Raw genomic sequence first — 19,179 nt, forward strand, 5'->3', positions numbered from 1 at the left:
CGTGATCGGGCTCCCGCATCCCGCCCGGGGCAAGTGGGGGCGGGGCGCGGAGCCCCAGCCACGCAGCGAGCGGCGCGAACGGGCATCGGGGCGAATCCCGGGGCTGAGGGGACGGCGCCCGGCCCCGGCCCAGCAGGATCCGCCCCCTTGCGGGGAAACAGCCGGGCCCCCACACCCCCTCGCCGGCAGGTACCTGCTGAGGCGCCTCCGCTCCCCCCTGTCCGCACAGGTCCCCGCGCAGCCCCCGCCGATCTCGGCAGCCTTGGGCCCCGCCCGCCTCTGCGGAGCCATCGCGCTGCGGGCGCTGTCGCTACCCGGAGCCCCGGACTAACCGCCCGCACGAGGAGACCGGAGCGATGCGCTCAAGCAGCCACTGCTGAGGCTGGAGGACAGGGCAGAGCAATCCAGACCAGAGACAGGAAGCCGATCAGACTAGAGCAATCCACGCCGGTGTCGCGGTGTGATCGGGCAGGCAAGACAAGGCAAGTAGATAGGAGCAGTCCATGTGAGAGCGATGAGCAGAACAGGCCTAAGCGATCTATACCAGAATGACAGAACAGGAGGTATGAACAAGGATTGAGAGACAGGCCAATGCAATCTATATCAGAGTGATAGAGCATTGGCATAGTTAGAGGCAGGTCATCCCAGAATAATAGCCGGTGAAGGGGCAGGCCAGAGTAATCCATGTCAAAGTGAGAATAGACGCTTGGAAAGCAGCCAGGAGAAAGGCTAAATAAATCTATTACCGAATGAAGGCCAGCGGGGGAAATGGGCGGCACGGCAGACAAGAGCAATCCATGCCAGAGATCGGAGCCCTGGAACTGTCTTGCTGCAGCTGGCTCTGAGTGGGGCTGGGAAGGGCGTTAACCCTCGCGGTGCCGGGGCAGGTGGGTGCCGCTGGCCGGGCGGGTTCTGGACTTGGGGCTGGGCAGGGCCCGGCCGAAACCACGGCCAACCCCTGCGCCCACGAGTTGTGAGTTGGATACAAACCCGCCAGACTTGCTCTGGAAGGGGGAAGTGGGGGAGGGCCTGCAACTGCCCCGGCCACACCAGTCGCGGTCCCTGCAAATACCCAGCCACCCCGGGGGGGTGTCTGCAACTGCCCCGGCCACCCCCGGTGTGTATGGGGGGGAGGGGCTGAAACTGCCCCGACCACCCTATTGGGGGGGGGCTGAAACTGCCCCGACCACCCCGGGCACGGGCCTGCAAATACCCAGCCACCCCGGGGGGTGGGGTGTCTGCAACTGCCCCGGCCACCCCCGGTGTGTATGGGGGGGAGGGGCTGAAACTGCCCCGACCACCCTATTGGGGGGGGGCTGAAACTGCCCCGACCACCCCGGGCACGGGCCTGCAAATACCCAGCCACCCCGGGGGGGGGGGTGTCTGCAACTGCCCCGGCCACCCCCGGTGTGTATGGGGGGGAGGGGCTGAAACTGCCCCGACCACCCTATTGGGGGGGGGCTGAAACTGCCCCGACCACCCCGGGCACGGGCCTGCAAATACCCAGCCACCCCGGGGGGGGGGTGTCTGCAACTGCCCCGGCCACCCCCGGTGTGTATGGGGGGGAGGGGCTGAAACTGCCCCGACCACCCTTTTGGGGGGGGGGGACTGAAACTGCCCCGACCACCCCGGGCACGGGCCTGCAAATACCCAGCCACCCCCAGTGTGTATGGGGGGGTGTCATAAATATAAAGGGAAGGAAAACCACCTTTCTGTATACAGAACTATGAAACCCTTCCTGGCCAGAGGCAAAACCCTTTCACCTGTACAGGGTTAAGAAGCTCAGGTAACCTCGCTGGCACCTGACCAAAATGACCAATGAAGAGACAAGATACTCTCAAAGCTGGGGGAAACAAAGGGTCTGTCTGTGTGTGTGATGATTTTGCCGGGAACAGATCAGGAATGGAGTCTTAGAACTTGTTAGTAAGTAATCTAGCAAGAAAGGCGTTAGATTTCCTTTTGTTTAAATGGCTGGTAAATAAGCTGTATGGAATGTATATTCCTGTTTTTGTAACTTAAGGTTTAGCCTAGGGGGATTCTCTATGTTTTGAATCTGATTACCCTGTAAAGTATTTACCATCCTGATTTTACAGAGGTGATTCTTTTACTTTTTCTTTAATTAAAATTCTTCTTTTAAGATCCTGATTGCTTTTTCATTGTTCTTAAGATCCAACGGTTTGGGTCTGTGTTCACGTATGCAAATTGGTGAGGATTTTTATCAAGCCTTCCCCAGGAAAGGAGGTGTGTAGGGCTTGGGGGGGATATTTTGGGGGAGAGATGTCTCCAAGTGGGCTCTTTCCCTGTTCTTTGTTTAACACACTTGGTGGTGGCCGCATAGGGTTCAAGGACAAGGCAAAGTTTGTACCTTGAGGAAGTTTTTAACCTAAGCTGGTAAGAATAAGCTTAGGGGGTCTTTCATGCACATCTGTACCCTAGAGTTCCAAATGTACCCTTGATGGGGGGGGAGGGGCTGCGACTGCCCCAGCCACCCCCAGTGTGTGGCAGGGGGAGGCTGCAATTGCCGTGCCCAGTTCTATGGGCAAGAACACCTACATGTGCCCATTGCTTGCCCTGCAACCAGCTCTGCCCTCCACAACTCCCCATCACATTCCCCCCCCCATCTCTGCTCCTCCTGCAGTTCCTGGGATCTTCACCCACCCTCTGCCAGGCCGAGGTGGGAGAAGGCACAGTCCATTCTCCCCTCAGCTCTAAGGGTTCTTCCCCTCCCCTTCCTAGGCTGGGTGCTGCATCCAGGGGGAGCAAAGGTGTTGTTCCATGCACACTGCTCACAGGAGGGATGGGGGAGCAGAGCTCTGATCTGCTCAGCCCTTCCTGCTCCTCTCCTGTGAGAAACAGTACCTGCTCCTGAATCTTCCTACAGCCACTCTGATTGGCCACTCCTCTTGAGGAGGCAGGCAAGTAGGACAGGCTACCAATCAGAGGGGAATTCCCCTGACCCCATATAAGCAGGACTGAAATTTGCTAGAGGTTGTAGCCAGGCCAGCTGCACTCCTTGGCTTGCCAGAGCTGGCGGTACTGGGTCCAAGAGTCCAGCAGGCGCTGCCTGGCCAATGCATCATTGCCAGGGACAGTGGCTTTGTAGGACAAGTTTTTCCTCAGTTGCCCTCAGCAAGGCCTGCACAACCTCAGGGCCCTGCTTCATTACCCTCACTCAGCTCACTGCTCTCTGGGGCAGGGACACAAGTGCCGCCTCGCAGATCACAAATCTGTCAGTGCTGCAGGAGATGCGGGAGTCTTTCACTTTCCCAGCACTGAGCTTGCCCTGAGGAGCAAAGAGGAGTCAAACTGCTCTGTCACTAAATCAGCAGATGTGACTGTGAACAGGCCCCAGGAGCCCATGTGTGGCATAAGAAGGTGTTGTTTGATATCGTTAATCTGATACCCTGTGGCCTCATACCAACATCCAGACTCTCGCTTGGGACAGATGGGTAGCCTGGAACACCAAGTGTTTTAGCTGCATCTTCTGTTCACTTACAACATGGAATCAGCCCTCTCCCACTGACGTCCTGTCTGACTTTTAACTATCAGTGTTGCCCTTTCCAAATTTCTCCATCTGTAACACAGGGATAAGAATAACCCTTTTCTGCCTCCTCACAAAAGGGTAGGGAGGTTAAATGGCTGCTTGTAAATCACATTCGGGTCTTTGGGTAAAAGGTGTCACAGATTTATAAAATTCATGACTCTCTCCATTGTGGAATTACAAGCCAGGAATCCCTTGTCTGGTTCTGCCCTTGCATGTGGCAGTCTCATGGATATGATGTATCTGGAATAGAACTGGGCCTGTGATCTGTTTCAGCGCCAATGGTTTAGCTTGTGTTTTTGGTACCTTTTTATAAGTGCAGCTCTTCCCCTGGTTAAGAAAATTGGCCTAAATCTGGCTTACATGATACCTCTGTACTTAAGATCCATATTTAATTGTGTGGGGGGAAATACTCCAAGTAATAAATTTACTGTTCTCCTCAAGGTAAAATATTTGTTTTTGCTGAAGACTTTGCCATGCTAAGAAGATGGAAGAAAATAAAATGACAGTCTCCTCACCATTTGGGCTGCACTTAGTGCACTTGGATCTGAAAGGTGCTCCACCAAAGGTCTCCTACCTGGCTGAGGTAACACATTTATTGCATGCAGGTAGGATTGTTGAATCAACTCCAAAATGATTCCAGTCCTTAACTGGAGGTCACACTGGGGGTGTAATGCAAGAAAGCATGTAGTGTTCCATATGGCTTTGATTGGGGAGAGCAAAAAATTTGGTTTATCCAGAGGCCAGAATGTCTCAGTAGAACTTATTTAGGATGCTTACTGTAAACTGCAGTAACCTCAGTCCTTTCCTAGAGGGAAATAATGATTTAGGATTTCCACTAGTTGCAAATTAAGCTGTCATTCCAGCCTCCTTCATCAGCACTAAATCCACCACACACAATAAATGTAATGCTTTGCAGCTGCATGGGGAGTTCAGATTCTAGTTAAGGAAAACCTTAAAAGAGTCCTCTATCCAAATGAAGCTTTTGATTGTGGTTGTATGTGTTCACATTCGAGCCAACCAGCTCTGGGCTTCTTGATATCTTGGGTCCTGATTTCACTGTGAACGAAATACTCCACATAGGTGCCAGACAGACTGCCAAAGAAAAGTTAAGATTCCTTCTCACATCCTGCTGCCTTTGCTACCTTGGGAATTATGCAGGCCAGAACCTGTAAGACATGAGCTTGTCAACCTTGTTTGGTGTGAACATGGATATCGTTATTACAAGCCAGACACATAACTGCAGGGGTTTCTTTCTCTTGCAGATCTTTCCTTTATTTCGTACCCTTGGTGCCAATGGTCTTCTCATTGAGTATGAAGACATGTTTCCTTATGAGGGAGAGCTGAAGCCACTGAGAGCAGAGCATGCTTACAGGTATTGCAGTCAAATGAATCTTGCAAGGGTTGTCAGGTGGCCTTCTCATACTGCTAGGGAGGAGGCTACAGGCTGAGTCCTGGTCTCTGACTCTTGGACTGACCATCTGGAACAGCTGTAGAAGCTCCTGGGGGTGGAAGAGGAGTATCACATGCCATTCTTAAGAGTCCAGAGGAATCAGTGGTGAAGCTGCTACTGATGGTTTCCAAAGGGAGTGTCTTACAGTCTATCCATGGAAGGGTGGTAGCTGCAATATGGGGCTGAGAAGGTGCAATAGGGGGCATAAGGAAAGTGAAAGTACATTATGAACGGGATGAAGATGCAACAACAAGCCTCCCCTCAGTCCTGGGGCAGGGGGAATGGAACAGAACATGTCCCGCTGGTGACTGTATTTGCTGTTTCCCATTTGTGTCTGTCAGGAACGCAGCTTTGGCATTTTCCTGATTAAATTTTTCTGCATGTAAAATCAGCCCTTCATCTGGTCCACAGCCTTGGGATCTTGTCTGTTGGGCCAAGTCAGGATTTGGCTGGGACACCTGTCAGGAGAACTCAAGGAAGTAGTGCAGGCGATTCAGTAGATGAGACAATTCTGTTCAATACAGTGCTGAGTTGAGGTGTGGTCTAATGTCCTGAGCATGGGGCTGGGAGTCGTGAACTCCTGAGGTCCAATCCTACCTTTACCACTCCCTCTCTTTGAGGCCTTGGGAAAATCACTTAACCTCTGTGTTGAGTCTCCCCAATCTGTAAAAGGGGATAATGATACTTACCTATCTGCCTTCTGGGGTGGTGTGAGATTAGTTACGGTAATATCTGTACAACACTCTGAAAAATATACAGGCATTACAGTGCATTTCATATCTGAGTGCCCACTACTTGTACTGGACTGACAGCCCAGCATGGTATGAAGCAGCTGCCAAAGATGCCAGCTTTTAGACTAGGAGTGAAAGCAGGATCCTGATCACACGTGGTCACTAAGGATCCCAGGATAATTTTCACAGGTATAGGTAATATTAGCTCTAGTATCCAGGCCAGATGCCAACAGAGGTGTTTCTGTTCTGCTCCATAAATACCCCTGCATTTCCAGTTGCATAAGGTAAGTGCTTCCCTTCCAGCTGTGTTAGTGTTGCTGTCCACTGTTAACCCTATGAAGCCTTTACCTGTGATTTCTGTCTATGCAGTGAATTGCAGTCTGTGCAGTCAGTAAAGCCTGTGAAGAGCTTTGGGATAAAAGGTGCCTTATACCTATTAGAGCATCATCCTTTTGAAATTGACAAGCTACTGACTTTAGTTAACTCTAAACACTCTGTCCCTGGACCCTGGTGTGACTAACCCAAGTGTGTGTGCTCTTGCTCTCTCTCTCGCTTTCTTTCTCTGTCTCTCTTCCTAGTGCCTCAGAGATTAAAGAGATTTTAAATTTGGCAAAATTGCACGAGTTAGAAGTTATCCCTCTGGTGCAGACCTTTGGACACATGGAAGTAAGTGCATGTCTGGATTCGGGGGATGCTGCGTAGGTTAGAGAGTTCTGGAGAGCAGGGAGTAGGCCATGAGTCATTGACATGTCTAGTGTTTAGCATTTGGGGGATAATATTACTCTGCACTTTTAACAGCACCGTCCATCCAATGATCCAGAGCACCCCAATGACACTAGTGAATTCATCCTTTCAACCCCTCCAGTGAGACAGGGAGTTCTCTTATCCTCAGTTTCTATGTGGGAAAGCTGAGGCACAGAGAGGGGATGTGACTTCACAGTGGACATAAGTTGCAGCGCCGGGAATAGAACCCAGATCTCCTGACTCCCATTCCCAGGCTTTAACAACAAGACAATTCTTCTTCCCCTAATAGATAAACTGACAGAATTTTTCTGTTGGGGAATTCCACCCCCCAGCCCAATCGGCCCTCCACACCACCTGCCTTGCCACCCCAGTCAGCACTTCCTTCCCTGCTGTAGGATTTAGACACCACAGACGATGCAGTTGTAACCTCCTGAGTTATCCATGTTACCCCCGTATACACATGTTGGTTATAGCAGTGAGATGAGTGGGGTGGGGTGTGCTGCTCCCTCTGATCTGGGAGAGCAGCCACTGCTCAGCGGTGTCTGGGCTAAGATGCTCTATCGAGCAGTGGGAGCAGCAGAATGTGTCCTGCCTCTGCTGTGCCTGGCTCTGGCTTGTCCTCTGCCTCTGTCATTTTCCTGAGCACAGCAAAGTTTCCAAAATTGTAACAGTGGCGTCCATTGGACCCCTGAGTGACATGAGACAGCACCATAGTTGCGTCCATCTTGCAGTCATTCTGTGGTTACATCTGTACATCTCATCTCTTCTGTAGTTTGTCCTAAAACACCAAGAGTTTTCTCATCTCCGGGAGGTGGAGATGTTTCCAAACGCCCTCAACCCACACAAAGAGGAATCCCTGATGCTGGTCAGTGCAATGATTGACCAGGTGGTGGCGCTGCATGATGGCTTACGATGGTTTCACATAGGCTCTGATGAGGTATGATTCTCCATGACACAGTTTCTCTCAGGTGCTGAGGAACAAAGCCGGGATTCACTTAGAAATCTTTTTGTGTCTGGGTGGACTGGGGACTCCCTGAATTTAGTGTTGGATGCTGAGGACACATCTGAGTAGAATTCCCTTTTCAGGCAAGGGAACCAGCAAGATTCTAGCTCTGAGAAGCTAAATCTAAAAGTCATTTTAATTCTTAATATCTCTGATTGCAACGGAAGCAGTTTATTTTCTTTAATAGGTTGATCAAAAGTAAAGTATTAGCTCCAGAAAGGTGCTTCTAACTCAGCACTTGGCTTGAGAAAGACCCTTGGCCTAAAAGGGCTTCACTTTGGATCAGACTTCAAGCCTGAGGTCCTGATTGGTTATGTTCAACTATATCCTGTGTTTTTTCAAGCTAAGATATTAGCCCCATTGTCCAGGCCAAATTCCTTCTTTTTAGTTAGGCTCTGTTTTTTTTTTTTAACAGCACCTAGCGCTATGGAGTCCTGGGCCATGACTCCTGTCCACTTCTGCAATACAAATAATAAATAATGCAACATACGTTCTGCTGACAAAAATGCTCCCGCAGTTTCTGTTGGGTGACATAGCCCTCTCTTCCTGCTGATATGTGCTGTAATGCAACTGCCCCCAGCTATCCCAGAGGTAGCTGCACTTCACTGGTGTGCTGAGTGATTTCTGTCTGCAAAGTGGTTTGGTATGAAAGGGTTGATAAGCTCATATTAAAGTCCCAAAGAATCAAAGCCGTATCCCCTCACTGTACCACTTTGTAGAAGTAGTGCCAGGTACGTTGGTTAGGGTTAGGGATTCTCAAGGGTAATGAGAACATCCACAGTCACATGAAGGGATATATAAAGAGCATTAGGCTGAGGCACTTTTGTTCATAAACCATCTTAGAAACGCTGACCTAGTTTTCCAGGATCATAATCTCTCCCCCAGCCCTCTCCAAGACCACTGATATCTACACATGATTTTCAGTGCCTTAACCTTATTTCTTCTGTGATGAGTTTGATGGAGAGCACCCAGGTAATTCTACAGGCAATTGGATGGCAGATGTATAGAATCACCCTAAGGCAGGGAGCCCAGCTCAAAGGAACCCGAACCCTAGCTCCAAGTACCCTTACCACAGGAACTCTAACCCTAGGGTGCAGAGCCACATTCCAACATGCATGTCACTGTGTGATTTGAAAACAGGTGTGATGGCTCTTCGGTAAACTGACAGGATTGTTCAGGCTCCTGGAGGAGTTGTACCTCAAGGTACTGCCCAGTCATTCCAGGAGGTGGTTATTCTAACTTGCAGAGTCATTGAAAATGTTTGCTTTAAGTAGTTTAATTCATTAGGATATTTAACCTCTTAATTTCTGTGCAGACTTTCAGCCATCACAGCACACAGGTCTCTACAGCCTGTAGAGGCTTCCCTGGGCTCTTGGAGCCCCGCATGAAAACTACTGAGGCTGGAGTGCTCAACAGCTGTGGGAAGGGATTTAAACTAAATTATAGGTCAACATTTTACTAAACTGTGTGGATGCTCTGTGCTTGCTGCCTGCTACAGGTTCAGGGAGGCTTTGACAGGAAGACTTCTTTGGAAACTCTGGGCTCTTGTCTTCATTTTGAATAGATGGGAAATCCATCCTTCCCTATCCCTTTCTCTTCTCTGATCAGCCAAAGGGAGAATAAGAGGAGACCGGGATGAAGGAGGAGACATATTAAAAGAGCCTCTACAGTAAAGCAGTGTCTTTTGCTTGGTGCCCCCAGGTCTACTATCTCGGGGAAGGGGAGGAGTCAAAGCAGTGGCTGCAGAAAGACGAGAACAGCACAGAGAAGCTGTGTCTATCCCACATGAAAGCTGTTGCAAGTTGCATGGTCTCGTCTCATCCGGCGGTGAAGCCCATTGTGTGGGATGATATGCTCAGGGGGGTGAGTGAGGAAACGCTGACAGGTATGTGAACTGGGCAGGACCCCTCTCATAACTTTATAGCATAACAAGCTCTACATACCCGTGTTTGAAACAGATTGTACTGGGAAACCCATCATTCAGTTGTGACAATTAGGAAGAGGTAAGAACTGATTTCACAAGGAGCTAAGGAGAGGAGAGGGATTGCCCAGTAGTTAGAGCCCTAGCCTGGGACTCAGGAGCCCTTTTGTCAATTCCCTGCTTTGCTGCAGATTTCCTAAGTGACTTTGGGCAAGTCATATAGCCTCTCTGTGACTCAGTTTCCCCTCTGTAAAATGGGGATAATAGCGCTGCCCTACCTCACAGGCCAGTCTTGAGGATAAATACATTACAGATCATGAGGTGCTCAGATACTGTGGTAACAGGGGCCATATAAGTACCTAACATAGATCGAGATGCCATGTGTGGGTCTTTGTCTTCTCTCTCTGACCATTTTAAAAAAATCTCATGGAACTTTATGTAAGGACAGAGGTTTGAATCAGTGTCCTTAGCCTCAACTTCTACCCACGCCTGGGCAGTGTTGTGCACCAGTTAGTAGTTGTTCTCCACAGAAATGTCTGCATGCCAATGGTGCAGACTCACGGAGAGAAGCCATGACCTGGTATCTTTGACATTGCAGTTTATCACTGTGCACATGGCAGGAATGTCCAGAACTGAATTGTGGGATTGCTCAGTAGCCTTGTTCACATTAGCCTTTTTTCCAACTATTGCTAAACTTGGTGCAGCCCTGTTATAAACAGGCAACCAGCAGCATTGTCATCATGCTGGCGTGAAAACCTGCTCTGAACGGTTTAAAATGGGGTTTGGGTTAAACGCTGAATTATTGCAATGTTTACTGATACTTGGCAGCAGCTTCTGCGTGACCAGGTATTCTTCAGTGTTTAAATCCAAGTGAATTAATGTGGTACACAGTAACTTGGGACCAAACCTGCACCTTTGTGCATACAGAATTTCCACTGAAGTTGGTGGAAGGTTTACATGTGCAAAGAATACAGGATCAAACCTTTGCAGGATCCTTTGTTCCTGCAAGCACATGCACTGGTAAGGCCAGGGGATTGGTAATGAGGCTGACTAGAGATGAAGGACTTTTAGGTGGTAGCGTCGACATAGCCTATCTCAGCAAAACTTATGTCACTCTGGGATGTGAATATTACACCCCCCTGAGCGACATAAGTTACACCAACATAAGCATTCAGGTGCACAACTCTATGTCGATGGGAGAGCGTCTTATGCCACTTGTGGAGTTGGCTCTCTACTGTCTGCATAGAGCATCTTCACCAGACACGCTGCATCGGTGCAGCGTAAGCAATACTTCCATTGATGTGGCCTTAGTCTGGCCAATAGACGGGTGTCCATCCTATGGATGGTCACTAATTGGGCCCTTTGTTGACCGTCTCAGGAAAGAATCTAAGGACTGAATGGAGCCTGAACTGCCTTTCACCTTGGAAGAGTCCTCTCTAAACCAGTTTGCAGGGAGAGGCCAGGAGGGACTTGCGCTCTGGAGCTGCCTGTGTTCTTGTTTGTTCTGTAGGTAGAGAACATCTGCGTCCAAGGCTGACAAACCCATCCCGTGGGGTTTGATGCAGGACTGATTACTGCAGCATTAACACACAAGCAGCTTTAACTGACCATTTTGCATCACTTAAAACAAATTCTGCTCCTTCTAGAGTCCGGGGTAGCTCAGCTGATGGAGCCAATGATCTGGGACTATGCACCGGATCTTGACGAGGATGACAAAGGTTTGTACTGTTGGTTCTGAACTGCTAAGAACATGCAAAGCGCTCAGTTAACTTAAAAATGGTCAGTTTCCAGTTCTTATATCACATGGTCCCCAGACACCAGAAGCTTTTGCTGTATTAAATAAACCTTCTCCTACTAACTTATATTAATATTAACTTATAACAATCTCTATAAGTGATGGAGACAACTACACAGATCTTGCTAGAATCCATGCATACTGATTTACTGCTCCTGGGAAGGTTTTCAAGGGGAGTATGGCCCCTTTCTTTCTAGCAGAATATATGGAAAGATGATCCTAGCCTACCCTTCTGTTAAACTGAATATAGACTTTAGGCACGTCACTTCTTTAAAAAACACCTTATATTTGTCATCAGAGTCTCACCATTTTACACTGTCAAAACAAAGTTGTAAGCAAACCCCTTTGCTCTGACTTCATGGCATTGTACCTGTTCTATCTAACTTTATTTTTCTCTCTCCACTCATGTTGTGAAGGATTTTCATCTGTTAAGGTCAGGATTTTCACACCTACATGTCATCTTGTTTTTACTGGCCTGGGCACTCAGCATAGTCAATAAGGAGTGTCATTTGAAAAAGTCCTTAACATTGGCTTAACTCTGCTTCTGTTGAAGGTTAATGAGCATTCTTCAGTGGGTCCAGTTAGGCCAATGCTGAGCACTTTTGAAAATTCCACCTCATGCAAGTTCCCTGGAAGTCTGAGAAAAGGCTCATATTTGATTCCCATGGGAGTTGGATCAGGCCTTAAAGATTTTGTATTCAAATGCTTAGGGTACGTCTATACTGCAAGTGCTACAGTGACACACAGCTGCAGCTATGCCAGTGTAGTGTAGACACTTTCTACAGTGATGGAAGAAATTTTTCCATTGCTGTAGTAAATCCAGCACCTCAAGAGGTGGTAGCTAGGTTGATGGAAGAATTCTTCCATTCACCTGGCTGCATCTACGTTTTTACAGCCCTGAAAAATGTAGCTTGATCAATCTGTTTTAGGTGTAGACCAGGACTTAGGTGCCAGAGTAACTAACAGTTGTTTGGTGTTCCATAGATTCAGGTATACACCCAGCTTTCTTAGCACTCCAAAGATGAAACTTAAATCTCCTAAGTGTTTGCATTCATTGGGTCTGATTTTCTTCTGACCTGCACCAGTGTAAATCTTTGAGGGGAGTAACTTCTGATTTACCCCAGAGTGAAAGAAGAAATTGGCCCTGTGTGGACTCTGCTGTAACATCAGCGGGGCATTCCAGATGCCCAATTCTGCAGTCCTTACTCAAGTGCGTAACACTTGGCCATGCAAGGAGACCTATTGAAGCCAATAGGTTACGCACATGAGTGAGGTTTGCAGAATCAGATCCTGAATGAATATGGGTCTAATCTTGTAGACAGCAAGACTCTCACTAAAAGCCAGTAGGGGACATTTGCCTGCAAATGGACTTTGGCTCTAGAGCCTGCATCCACAATAGCCTTTGGTGAACAAATGGACTGTGTGTTTCAATCAGTGAAAGTGTGACACTGCTTCTGGCCCCTTCTAGCTCAAACCCAGAGCTGTGTATCTATTGCACAAGAGTTCAGGATCCAGAATTCCTCTGAACAGGAGTAATGTGGCTAAAACTGAGCACCTGGTGCTGTACATGTCCCCTTGGTCTTATATTTCAGTGCTTCTCGTTGAAAAGTACCGCAAGTGTGGCTTCCCCAAGCTGTGGTTTGCTAGTGCCTTTAAAGGAGCCACTGGGGCGAATCAGTCTCTAACCCTGATTGGACACCACCTAAAAAACCATCTGCAGTGGCTGAAAGTGGCAAACAGCACTCCTGCTGATATGCTCCAAGGCATCGCCCTGACTGGCTGGCAAAGGTAAGGGGCTGTTCTTTAAGCAGTTCCATGGAATGTATGCAAACAAATTCCCACCAAACAGTATCAAAATAGGTATAAAGGGGCCCAGGATCCACGGGGGCCAGAGAGTGCTGCAGGAACTCTGGAATACTGCAGTGCCTCCTGTTGCTCACTTATAGCCCCTGCCCTAGTGAGTGAGTGTTGTCGATGGGTCTCAAAAGATTCCTTCCAGGCCTCTGGCCCAGAAGCATTAAGGCCATGGAGTGTGGAAGGGAAAACTGAAGGCTGTTCAGGTCTAAATCCAAATGGTGATTAATATTTGCTATACCTGGGAGTAAAAAATGGCATTAACTCAACTACATTCTTAACCAGGGAACTTGTGTTTTGTAGCACACTGGGTTAATCAGTAGAAATGACTCTTGTTGGAGACACGTCCAATAGTTAGGTCTTAAGGCAAAATGAAGGTGAGAATTTCAGCCTTTTTAAATGCTGCTTTGTGCCCCCTTGAATGGGGTTTTATTTCACTCTTCTTTTGTGGGCGGGCGTGTTGAATACACATTTATTACAGATCATTTTCTGCAGATGCATGGAGACTACTTTACTCATCCTCTGCTAATATTTAACATTGATAGGACTAATCTACATACCAACTAAATGGCCTGCAGATAATGATTATTTAAACAAACCATTCCACAAGATGTCCTTGAAATTGTTTGCTCTCTAACTCAGATAGCTCAAGTTATTTTTATCCTTCACAGGATGAAAATATGAATGTAGCTTGATTTCCCAGTCCAGTTAAACCCTTGAAAATGGGGGCTACCCCATAGAAATGCAGCCAGACACTTAAAGTATCTCCTTCCAATGCGGCTCTAGTTAATACCCAAGGCCAGGAATGAAGTAGTTAAAAGAATAAACTATTGTAATGATGGTTTCAAATACCACAAAGCTGTGTGAGGAAATAGTTGTAAGTATTAGAAGGAGAAAAGGCTTTCATGGGATAGATGCATGATCTAAGATAAGGCCAGAAATCCTGAGTTCTAATTCAGGCTTTGACCCTGATTTGCCTTGGGCAAATTAATCTGTTTCTCAGTTTCCCTATCAGTAACGGAGGTTTAATTATCCCTTTGTACCTTGGAGGAGGAGTTAGGATGTGCTTTATCCTGAGAGATGGACTAATGTTTATAAAACACTTGGAGACTGTTGGATGAAGTGCTAACATTCAGCACAGTTATAGCACCTATTTACAGCAAAGCACTGAATGAATGGACATTTATCTTTTTCAGGTATGACCACTTCTCTGTCTTATGTGAGCTTCTTCCAGTGGGAATCCCATCACTAGCTGTGTGTCTACAGGCACTACAGAATGGTACACACTGCCTATATCCTCTATCAGAGCTAATACCTATTCCAAAACAAAAGTTAACCGTGACTAAAGTTCTGCAAGATCAAACCACCTCTTAAATTTAACAGGCATGTCTGTGATCATGAAAATTGTTAGATTATAAACAATGCATTTCTGATCTAATTTCATACTCTTTATAGGCACACAGGCATGACTATGGTAATAGCAGCTGCTGTGGTTTCCACCTATTGTGTGGTTCCATTAATTTAATAAAGAGCCTTATTATACTAATCCTCTTGTGTTTTTGAGTAGTGCATAAATTGGCATTGGTTTCCTTTCTCAAGTGTAATCTTTTTTAGCAGTAGAAGCTATGAATTGCTTTTGAAACAAAACTGCTTAAACTGATTTTTGATTCATTGCTCATACAGAAATGACTAGTTACATAGACCACATTTCACAATAAGGCCTTGTCTATACCCACAAGTTGTTCTCCTTAAACTATACCAATGTGGATAAAGGAGGACAGCCCCCCTAAAATGGATTCTGCTATACCAGCATAAAGGTGCTTATAGCAGTATAGTTTATTCCCAGATGGGAAGGGGTATAAGCTATACCAGTAGAAGGTATTTATACCTGTATAACTGCATCCACACTAGTGATTGAATCAGTATAACCATTTCAGAAAAAAAAAGACCCCTAACCTAAATAGTTATACTGGTAGAGTAGGCCTTAACCTGTAGAATTCCGCAAGGGTCAATTCTGTCTTCTGCATTTCTTCTTTTGGGGGATGGGGAAACCTACTGAAACTTTTTAAAAAAAAATTAAGACAATCTAAAATACTAAGAGGGAAATGCAGTGTAAAGAAAACTAAGCAGACAGGCCTGGGGTGGCAGTAGTCCTTTCTCAACAGAGAATTAACACACTGTACTAAAGTCTGTAGGGGGGATTTAGAGTTAAAATCCCTCCTTACTTGTATTATAGCTATTTGTGTCCCCATTTTGCCATTCGAGGCTGCACTTTTCCTCTGCTTCCCTCTTACTTTGACTGTCCTTTGCCCAGGTGGCTATTCTGAAAAGGTTAAAGAAAATGTGGAGAAACAGCTGGGGCTCTCAAGTCTGGAAATTGACACTTTCATGAGGTAAAGCCCCACTTGCTGGATTCAGATGCTTCTTGTTGTGTTGCGGTGTAATTTTGAAGACTGACCTATTCTGTTTGGACAGTGAAAGTTCAGGGACCTTTCCAGGGAGTGACATCTTCACACTTGTGACTCAGGTCTGCTTCTATCTGAAGCCCTCAGTGGATGAACTTCTTGAAAGAAACAGGTAATACAAAAAATAAACTTGATGTTTTTGCTTTGTCTCCTCATAAGTGATTGGTCCATAATGTAGATAAATGGTCCAAGAAAACTTAAATTGACTTCTCTAAGGTGGCTAATGCTCTTAGTTGTGGAGCTTAGTTGGTGGCTAAGGCATTACATGACCCTCTGCTCTGAAATAGAGTGATACCAGCAGAGGATAATACCTTTAGACCTGGATTCAGCAAATTGCCCAAAAACTTGCCTAAGTCCATCCCTATTTGTCACAGCACTTGCTTAAATTCTTTGCTGAATCAGAGTTTTACTGCCATTGAAGGCAAAATGTAATTTCTGAAAGTTCTAGTGAGTAAAAGATTAGTGTTTAAGTTATAAAGGCAAAATATTATGCCTTAGGACACAAAATATCATTCTCAACCAAATTCAGAGGGGATGTGTAAAATGGCATAAATTAGACTCCCTTTCACTAATTTAGACTGCAACAGATCCATTCTACAACTGTGCAGGGGTGTCTACATCAGTGTGAGGGAGATCCCAACTTAAACCACTTCTTACATCACCTCAGTCTGGCCAACAGCCATCTGTCCCCATCAGTCACTGCTGTTTCAAGGAATATTCAGGCTGAGATGTATTTTCAGGTATGTCACAGGCTGGTTCAGCCCCTACCACAGAAAGAGGAAGATTGTTCATCCTATAATGATGCATCATTTTCAGCCGGATGCAGTAAGGTAACTTAACATTCCCCTTTGCAAGATACTGGAAATAAAGCTTGTGTTTAACACATCCTGGGGAAACTTGACCTTGAGCACCACCGTTTGGAATATGTCAACATTAAGCAACCTAGTTGTTATAAAACAATTGAACATGAAGCATATAGGTTTTTGCCATAAGAAGTGTATCCTAATCTGTATTTGACTTGGAATGGCTCCATGGAATGCAGGTACAGCATTATCCCACAGGAAGTTTTTGCTATGTGAGAGAAAAAAATAGTATAGTGCTTTTCATCCACAGATCTCGTTTGCCTTACAAAAGAGGTAAATATCACTCTCCCCATTTTACAGATTGGGAAGACGGATACTCAGAAAGGAAGTGACTATGCAGTGGCAGGATCTGGAATAGAAGCAGATCCTCTGACTGCCAGTCCACTGCCAATGCCAATTCATGGTCTTATGTAATATATCAGTGTATATTTTTAAGCATTTATTTTTTCAATTTTTATCTATTTAAATTTTCACAGTTGTGGGAAATCATGGGGGTGGGGGAGGTCAGACAATAATTATTTGACGGACATTGAGATTCAAATAATTAAAGTTTATAAGCCAGCTGTTTTAGCAGAGCTGTAAATACATGCTTTTAGGCAGCATTCATTGCAACACATTTTATAGTCATTAAGGTGGGACTCATACAAAGTAAGGTACTCAACCAGCATTTCTATCAACAATGGAAATTCTTTTTGGTTGGTTTGTGTGTGTATGTATGGTGAAATCAACATTTCCTGATAAAAATCTAATCATTCCAAGTGTATTTAAAGTTAAAGCCTATTTTGTCAACTCATCCGTTATGCTGATTTTTTAACAGTTACTATGGCAGGGGGAGATTAAGTTTCAGAAACTGCTTTCGTGACTTAAATCCCTACTAATTCAAGGTCAGGTTTCAAATTTAAAAAAAAAGGCACAGTTCCTCCTTTGCACCATTTTTTAAAAATACTGAATGAGTGAGATGCGGAGGTTAACTGCCCCAAAACGTAAGGCACAGTTCTGCAGCTTTAAATCCATTGCAGTCCTGTAAAAGATGCATCCTTTCCTGCAAGAGAAGTGAAACTTTAAAGCTCCAGCACAGTATGCTAGAATTCCATTTCTTCTCTCTGCAAAGGGTCACCTCATGATCTCATCTCATCTCTTTTGTCATGACTTAATTGCAAATGTAGTTGGTGCGGTTGGCTAATAATCCTGGTGAAGAACATGAACTGTAGCACGCTCTGTTCACGTCTTCCTTTGGTTTCTGTTTAGTCTTCTAGACAAGTGGAATACTGTGATGCAAGAGCTTCAAGCAGCCCTTAACAGAGTTTTCTACATGTGTACCCTAGAAGAGTGGATGGAGGAGAATGTCCATCCCAGCTTACACAAACTGCAGGAAGTAGTGGATGACCTAGACAAAGCAATACAAGCACAATCCTAGCTGCCCTCACAAACTGCCAGACGTCTTATCTGAGACCCTGGCTGGTACAAATTCATGAGTAACTGTATAGCCAAAGCTTAAACCACCCATGGAATAAACTGGATGCAACTACCCTGAAGTTGAGTTGGGCCATATCCACAGCAAGGAATTTGCATCAGCACAGCTAGAATGATGAAGTATGAAAATGTGGAGTTCTATCTTTACCTCCAACCAATGCCGAAACTCAGCCTCTGAAATCAGCTACTGCAATGTGCGTACTTGACCAGACTTACTCCAGTGTCTAACAATGAAAGCAAGAACGAGGCCAAGCTTGGCTGTGTTCTTAGTAGTGAGAGTATAGGGAAAGGAGAAAGTGCATCAAGACAGATCTTGAATTTTGAAAATCTCTCCCTTTTAGGTAAAAGTGACCTGAAAAAGTAATGTGGCAAATTCCAGTCACTCACCAGTATGAGCTGAATGCCCCCTCAAGATTCCGCATACTTCTGCCTTGTTGTAGGTCTTTATCTCCTTCCATTATGGCCATCTGATTCTTGCTCAGAGGCAGTGTTCCAGTACATATCCTACTGCAGCATCATGACAAAACTTCAGTCAATCCATGGCTCTGGATAAGTCCTGTTTGTGACATTCTTAGTTTCTAAAGTATAGAAAGGAACTTTAAAAAACAAAAAGCTTATATCCAGCTTTGAGGAGGTTCAGAACTGAAGGTCACAACTTGATCTTTTAAAAAAAAAAATTATTAAAATACAGGTCTTAACTGGCTTTTTAGGAGAACAGGAGAAAGATGTCCTTGAGGGCTGTGACATCACAGCATCGTGTATAACGGGGCATCAAAGCAGGAGTCAGCTGGCTACAGTGGACTTACAGGACTTGAAATGAGAGGTGGGAAACTAATTTTTGGTAATGTGCTGAACACTGCAGTCTGGTTATTTGAGGAAGTTTCTTAAAGCCTCTTAACGTAACAGAAAAGTACCCAAATCACTTCAGATACCCTTCAGTTGTTAGCATCATAACTATAAATCTGACTTCTGTTGCATCTACTTGCAAAGTTAGAAACTAGTCTGAAGTCAATAGAAAGACACCCATAGGCTTTCTGTGCTTGAGGTGAGGGCTCTTAATGGTTTATAGACAAGTTTGTGTTTCATAGCCTTGTAAACTGGTTAACAAGCATATTGTAACTACTGGGCACAAAATAAGTCAGTGAAAATCAGATACTCCAAGTGTGAATTTACAATAAACATACAAAATACCTTTTAAAATGTTTGCTTCATTCATTGCTTTCTTGAAACATCTAAATACAGAGTTTAAAGAATGAGCATGGGGCCAAGTTGTAACGTCTACTTTGAAATTAGCATATATCTGAACTACTGAGAAAGGCAGAGAGCTACAATAAAT

General features: G+C 45.7%; 2 protein-coding genes across 12 annotated transcripts in view; one reads left to right on the forward strand and one right to left on the reverse strand.

Annotated features, from left to right (window-relative positions):
* The window catches only part of OGFOD3 (2-oxoglutarate and iron dependent oxygenase domain containing 3), a 127,455-nt gene extending 127,077 nt beyond the window's left edge, over positions 1-378 (reverse strand). Inside the window, exon 1 of the mRNA XM_073311041.1 lies at positions 194-378. Within this exon, the coding sequence (XP_073167142.1) occupies positions 194-291 (98 nt within the window). The 5' untranslated portion in view covers positions 292-378. The remainder of the gene's footprint in view (positions 1-193) is intronic.
* Positions 80-19,043, forward strand: HEXD (hexosaminidase D). Of its 11 annotated transcripts, none has more exons than XM_073311031.1 (14): positions 532-887; positions 1,772-1,923; positions 3,986-4,127; positions 4,807-4,916; positions 6,304-6,391; positions 7,242-7,406; positions 9,174-9,357; positions 11,040-11,111; positions 12,781-12,976; positions 14,239-14,321; positions 15,357-15,435; positions 15,518-15,619; positions 16,248-16,337; positions 17,619-19,043. In XM_073311031.1, exons 3-14 carry the CDS (start codon positions 4,029-4,031, stop codon positions 17,785-17,787), a joined length of 1,437 nt encoding a protein of 478 aa, XP_073167132.1. In that variant the 5' UTR covers positions 532-887; positions 1,772-1,923; positions 3,986-4,028; the 3' UTR covers positions 17,788-19,043. The 11 variants fall into 11 exon arrangements, with proteins under 11 accessions (XP_073167138.1, XP_073167132.1, XP_073167139.1 ...); XM_073311038.1 differs by having other exon boundaries at positions 4,010-4,127; XM_073311034.1 differs by lacking the exon at positions 1,772-1,923 and adding an exon at positions 2,168-2,241.
* The last annotated feature ends 136 nt before the right edge of the window (positions 19,044-19,179 follow it).

Source organism: Lepidochelys kempii, chromosome 14, assembly GCF_965140265.1.
Source record: "Lepidochelys kempii isolate rLepKem1 chromosome 14, rLepKem1.hap2, whole genome shotgun sequence".
Lineage (NCBI taxonomy): Eukaryota > Metazoa > Chordata > Testudines > Cheloniidae > Lepidochelys > Lepidochelys kempii.